Source organism: Arachis ipaensis, chromosome B9 (assembly GCF_059453495.1).
Source record: "Arachis ipaensis isolate K30076 ecotype BB chromosome B9, ASM5945349v1, whole genome shotgun sequence".
NCBI lineage: Eukaryota > Viridiplantae > Streptophyta > Magnoliopsida > Fabales > Fabaceae > Arachis > Arachis ipaensis.
In genome coordinates, this window is record NC_142444.1 from 111,727,723 (window position 1) to 111,734,497 (window position 6,775).

Here is a 6,775-nt window from a genome sequence, read left to right on the forward strand (position 1 = left end):
TCTTCGAAATTAGTGTCAAAATTCTTGTTTCGATGAGCTCTACCCTAATTTAATATAATATTCACTTTTCTAATCTTCCTTGTTAAAAACTAATTTATTCACTAATTATCTACTAATTTAACCGGGCTTTACATCCTACCCACCTAATAAAGAATTTTGCCCTCAAAATTCAAATCTAGTTACCTGAAAAGAGATGTGGATAGTCCTTTCATATATCTGATTCGAGCTCCCAGGTATGTTCCTCGATACCGGCTCGACTCCAAGCTACTTTTACCAACGATACTTCCCTTCCGCGTAATCGTTTAATACTAAAGTCATCAATTCTCACCGGAATTACTGGGAGTGTTAGATCTTCTCTTACTTGGATTGGTTCTGGTTCCAAAACATGACTTGCGTCAGGAGTATATTTCCAAAGCTGTGATACATGAAACAAATCGTGTAAATTCAAAAGATACGGCGGTAAGGCAGCCACTGGCCCAATTCTCTTTAGGATCTCAAACGGTCCAATATAACGGGGATTTAGTTTCTTAGTCTTAATAGCTCTTCCCACTCCAGTGGTTGGTGTAACTTTCAAAAAAACATGCTCCTCTTCCTCAAATTCCAAAGGCTTTCGCCTCTGATCAGCATAACTTTTCTGGCGGCTCTGGGCTATAAGCATTCGACTACGGATCTTCTTTATATGTTCAGTAGTTTCAGCTATCATTTCAGGCCCTAACAAACTCCTTTCTCCAGTTTCACGCCAACATAGTGGAGACTGACATTTTCTGCCATATAGAGCCTCATATGGAGCCATTTCGATGCTCGCATGGTAGCTATTTTTATAAGCAAACTCTACTAATGGCATATATCGGTCCCAACTTGCCGGCTAGTCCAAAACACAAGCTCTTAGCATATCTTTCAAGGTCTGAATAGTTCTCTCTGATTGACCATCTGTTTGAGGGTGATACGCAGTACTCAAGCTTAACGGAGTCCCAAATGCACGTTGAAAAGCTCCCCAGAATCTTGATGTAAAGCGAGGATCTCTGTCAGATATGATAGTAGCAGGCACACCATGCAACCTGACAATCTCTTTGATATACATTCGACCCAATTCCTCTATTGGGTAACTTATTCGGATAGGAAGAAAGTGAGCTGATTTTGTCAATCGGTCCACAACCACCCAAATAGCGTCACAACCAGACCGGGTTCTAGGCAAACCTATCACAAGATCTATTGCAATACTTTCTCATTTCCATTGTGGAATCTCCAAAGGCTGAAGGGTCTCTGATAGTCTCTGATGCTCAATCTTAACCTTCTGACACGTTAGACATTTAGATACATGCAATGCCACTTCATTCTTCATACCTGGCCACCAGAACATCACTTTCAGATCCTGATACATTTTAGTGCTCCCTGGGTGAATTGAAAAACCGCTCTTATGAGCTTCCTTCAAGATTCTCTGTCGCAGGTCTCCAATATCTGGCACAAAAATCCGGTTCTTGAACTTCCACAAACCATCCTATCCTTCTGACACTGTCCACTGTTTCCCCTGTTCGACTGCTGGTAATACCTTACGTAACGCTTCACTGTCTCGATGAGCCTTCAGAAGTTCTGATTTAAAATCACTAGAAATTTGCAACTGACTCAAACACAGGATTCCAGATTCTTCTCTAACTCCCAAATTCAAACCTTGGAATGCCTTCAGTAACTCTTCCTCCCGTAGCATCATCCAAGCTGCATATAAAGACTTCCGACTCAAAGCGTCTGCCACAACGTTCGCTTTTCCTGGATGATAAATCAATTCAAAATCATAATCTTTCAGAAGCTCCATCCACCTCCTCTGACGCATATTCAACTCTTTCTGCTCAAAAAGATACTTCAAACTCTTATGGTTTGAGAAAACATGAAACTTAATGCCATAGAGGTAGTGCCTCCAAATCTTTAAAGCAAACACAACAGCAGCAAGTTCTAAATCATGTGTCGGGTAGTTCATCTCATGTGGTCTTAACTGCTGTGAGGCGTATGCTACAATATTCTGGTGCTGCATCAAAACACACCCCAACCCTTGAAGAGATGCATCACAATACACTTCAAACAGTTCACTTGGTTCAGGTAATATCAATACAGGTACAGTAGTCAACCTGTGCTTCAATGCTTAGAAACTCTCTTCACATTCCGGAGTCCAGATAAAAGGCGTATCCTTCCTAGTCAATTTAGTTAAAGGTAAGGCGAGCTGTGAAAATCCCTTAATGAATCTGCGATAATACCCCGCCAAACCTAAGAAACCCCTACTCTCTGTCACTGAAGTTGGTCGCTCCCAATTCATCACTGCTTCCACCTTAGCAGGATCCACAGCTATCCCCTGCTTACTCACCACGTGGCCGAGAAACTTCACTTCACTCTTCCAGAACTCACATTTAGATAACTTAGCATATAACTTCCTATCTCTCAGAATTTGCAGCACAGTTCGCAAGTGATCAGTATGTTCCTCCTCAGACTTAGAATAAACAAGAATATCATCAATGAAGACAATAACAAACTTGTCCAAATACGGTCGGAAAATCCTGTTCATATAATCCATAAATACTGCTGGGGCATTAGTTAACCCAAAAGACATCACTGTATACTCATAATGACCATAACGCGTCCTGAAAGCAGTTTTCGGAATATCCTCGTCTCTAACCCTTATCTAATGATACCCGGATCGCAGGTCAATCTTAGAAAACACACTGGCACCCTGTAACTGATCCATTAGATCATCAATTCTAGGCAACGGATATTTATTCTTCACAGTGATCTTATTCAATTGTCGATAATCGACACACAACCGCATACTCCCATCCTTCTTCTTTACCAGTAACACTAGCGCTCGACACGGAGAAACACTTGGTCGGATAAAATGCTTACCCAACAGATCTTCCAGCTGAGCTTTCAGTTCAGCCATTTCTAAAGGTGACATCCTGTAAGGAGTAATTGAAATTGGACCGGCTCCAGGCACCAACTCAATTGTGAATTCCACTTCCTGGTTAGGTGGAAATTCATTAATATCATCCGAAAACACATCTGGAAATTCAGATACAACGGGAATCTGCTCTAAACTCTGATCATCACCTGATACTCCCGCAGTTAATAACATAATACCCTAACATTCGGTTCCAGAACAGTTTACTATCATAGAATTCAAATAGTAACTATTCACTACAACCGGTGCTTCTGACCCTTCTGGCATAAACTATACTGACTTCTCAGAACAATCAAGCAAAACATGATTCTTGGATAACCAATCCAATCCCAAAATGAGATCAAGACCAGTCATAGGAAAACAAATCAAATCATGTACAAATTCACGTTGTTGTACTCGAAAGGGAACTTGTGGACATCCTATCCTAGTCACCATAGCTTCATGAGTAGCATTATATACTTTCAAATCATAACCTAAAACCACCATTCTCAATCCTAATTCATGGGCCTTTTCAAATGCAATAAATGAATGACTTGCTCCTGAATCAAATAAAGCATTTAAGATTTTACCAGCCATTTCACAATTACCTCTAATCAGTGTCTCAGATCCCTCAGCACCAATGGTAGAAGTGGTGTATACTCTTCCCGGCTGCTGCACCCTACCAGTCTCATACTTCTTCTTCTCAGGGCAATTACTGGCTATATGCTCGGGCTGTCCACAGGAATAGCACACTCCAAGTCCTAGTCTGCACGGAACTCTAGGATGATACTTTCCGCACTTCTGACAATTCAGATCCTGCTGTGGCTGCCTCCCAAACCTTTTTCCTTGACTAGCATTAGTATTTGGTCTTCTGTAATTACCTTGACCCTGATACTGCTACGGAACAAAGCCTCAACGCTTGAATTTCCTACCTCTCAGAGCAAAGTTCCTCCCTAAAGGCCTCTGAAAAGGCATCCTCAAACTCCCTTTCTCTGCTGCCGCCTTCCTCACACAATCCTCAGCCACCCTACTCTTATTCACCAATTCAGAAAACACCCTGATCTCCATTGGGGCAACGAAGCTCAGAATATCACTCCGAAGACCTCCCTCATATTTAATACACTTCCATTCAGAAAAATCTTCAGGCGCACCTTGACAGATACGAGAAAAGCGACATAACTCCTCAAATTTGCTAGTATACTCAGCAATAGTCATTTGTCCCTGCTTTAACTGCATTAATTCAAGTTCCTTGGCATTTCTGGCTGAATTAGGAAAGTATTTCTTATAGAACTCTGTCCGGAAAACTTCCCAAGGAATTGCAGCACCATTAGGCTGCATGATACGTCGTGTTCCCTGCCACCAATACTGAGCTTCACCTTGTAACTGATAAGTTCCAAATTCAACCCATTGCTCTTCAGGAACCTGTTGTGCCTGTAAAGCCCTTTCCATAACTTGAATCCAATTATCTGCATAAGTGGGATTTGAAGTTCCCCTAAAGGTCGGAGGATGAACTTTCAGAAAGGTAGCAAGTGTCATAGGACCGTCCTCATCATTAGTGTTCCCATGATTACCCTGATTTATCTGATTACCCAATGCCTCGGCTGTTGCTTGCATAGCTGCAGCCATATTTCCCAGGGCAGCCATAAAGTCTACTGGATCAGTCCCTGTGGGGGCAGGAGTAACGGTGCCTGTCCTACCTCTATGTCGCCCACGACCGCGTCCGCGAGTCAACATCTGGTCCTTATACACACCAAACAAGTGATATTAAGTTGATCAGTCTCAATATCGTAGGTCTAATGCTTTAAGTTCCAAATGCATGCTCACAAACGTTTATACCATATATATATCAATCAGATATCCTAATAGCACATACACACATATACAGAGAATGCACAGAAGTACAATCAGTCCATCTTTCAGGCTCTATAGGAACGAACTGCTCATAATTGTAACACCCTACCACACTAAGCTTTACGCTTAAGTCATAAAACAGAGGTGGTGTGGTATTACGACCTCTAAAATAAAATGAGTACATATAATAGCAGAAGAACTGTAATATGCTAGGAGTCTTGAAGAATAGAGGAAGCAAAAATCGCGAAATAAAAGCACAACGCTCAAGGAACAAGTTAACCTGCGCGCTAAGAAAACCATAACTATTAAACATATGATAACAGAAGTAGGAATAGAGTGCCAAAGATACAAAATAACAAGCTCCTAACTCAGTCTGCGAAGTCAAGACTGGCCGGAGAATATTTACATATATATACATACATATCCAAAATCCAAAAGTACATATACACAATCCTGCCTCTCCATAGACCTCTAGGAGGATCAAAAGAACAAGATATACGGAGAGAAAACCGAGTACATATATACATACATCATAGCATAACAAAATAGCCCTGTAACCACTCCGCTTCAAAAGTCCAGACGCCTAACGAGATGTCTCTCGACCTGCATCTGAAAAATAACAACATAGTATGGAATGAGAACCGGAGGTTCTCAGTATGGTGAAAGTGCCACACACATAATATATAAGGTCCTGGGAATGCCAGAGACAATCCTAGAATGCCGACACTCAGATTATAGAGCTTAAAGTATTAAACAGAAGCCATAAAATGTGATTTTCTAAGAATACCTAAACTTGACTTAAATTAACCTTAAATCTAAATCCCATATTTCCATTCCTCCATACCTCTACTTCCTTCAGTATTTCATAGACTGTTAAGCAGATATAAGCAAGCACAAGAAGGTTACAAATACAGCAAGTAACAATTGCACATTTAACATGGCAAATACAGTTAGGCACACCTAACTAATGCACAAGCAAGTAATTCAAGTAATATGCAGATGATGCATGCCTGTCCTATGGCTGATGAGGCTCATCTGTCGGTTATCTAGCCAACCCGACAAGTCTGAATTGTCCTTAGACTGTCCCCCGACGTGCATCCCCAAGAGTCTATGCATAGCTTTATCTCAAATAATCAATATTACTCAATGGGGGTAACATTCCCGGGAATTAATATAGTGCCCGGTCACACTTACGTTGTAGGGTCAATAGAGTATCGAGTTTTCAACCTGGTACACGTGGTGGCAAGCCACGGCACTTAATCCAGGGAACCTCGTATCTCAGATCATTAAATTATTCAAGCCATATAAATAATTCAATTATAATTCATCAACATCCACATCATTCTCAATCGTATCTCATTCAGCATCATACATCAATCATATTCAATCCTTATCTTTCATTATCACACCTCCCATTCCGTCCATCAATAGTTCCAATTCAAAACATAATTCATTCTTTTCTAAATGAATCAAACTTAAAACATGCTCATTTTCTTAATAACTCAAAATCAAACCATATAACCTTTGAATTTAAATCTTTTTAAATAATCATATAAACAAAATCTCTAATTTTTATAAAATTTCGGCAGCATCTCCTCTAAAACTCTAATTTTGCCACCCTTTTCGGGTCCAAACCTGCTTTCTTTTCAATTCAACATACCCTTCCTCATCATCATAACAATCACCACAATAAATCTACCTCAGATAAACAATTATACTCATACAATATTCAAATCCAACAACCCAAAATTCAACTAAGAATCATAGTTCACAAATACTAAGCTTTTAACACAAAATACCTCGTTATCACAACAACCTCCACAATAGTTATACCTCAAATCAATAATTCACCAAATCATTAGTTAATCAACAAGCACCAAACCAACCATGTTCATCAACAATAACACTCAACCATAATTCTCTCTAAATTAACATAACAACATTCACCATCCAAAATTAATAACTAATTATTCAATAAACTTAAACCAAATATATTCATCAACA

At 40.0% G+C, this 6,775-nt stretch overlaps 1 protein-coding gene across 1 annotated transcript; it reads right to left on the minus strand.

Moving 5' to 3' along the window:
- Positions 1-208: 208 nt before the first annotated feature.
- On the minus strand, positions 209-4,654 carry LOC148545916 (uncharacterized). The gene is made up of 3 exons (XM_088499107.1): positions 4,084-4,654; positions 2,978-3,090; positions 209-415 (listed from the first exon to the last, which is right to left on the minus strand). Exons 1-3 carry the CDS (start codon positions 4,652-4,654, stop codon positions 209-211), a joined length of 891 nt encoding a protein of 296 aa, XP_088355233.1.
- Positions 4,655-6,775: the final 2,121 nt, after the last annotated feature.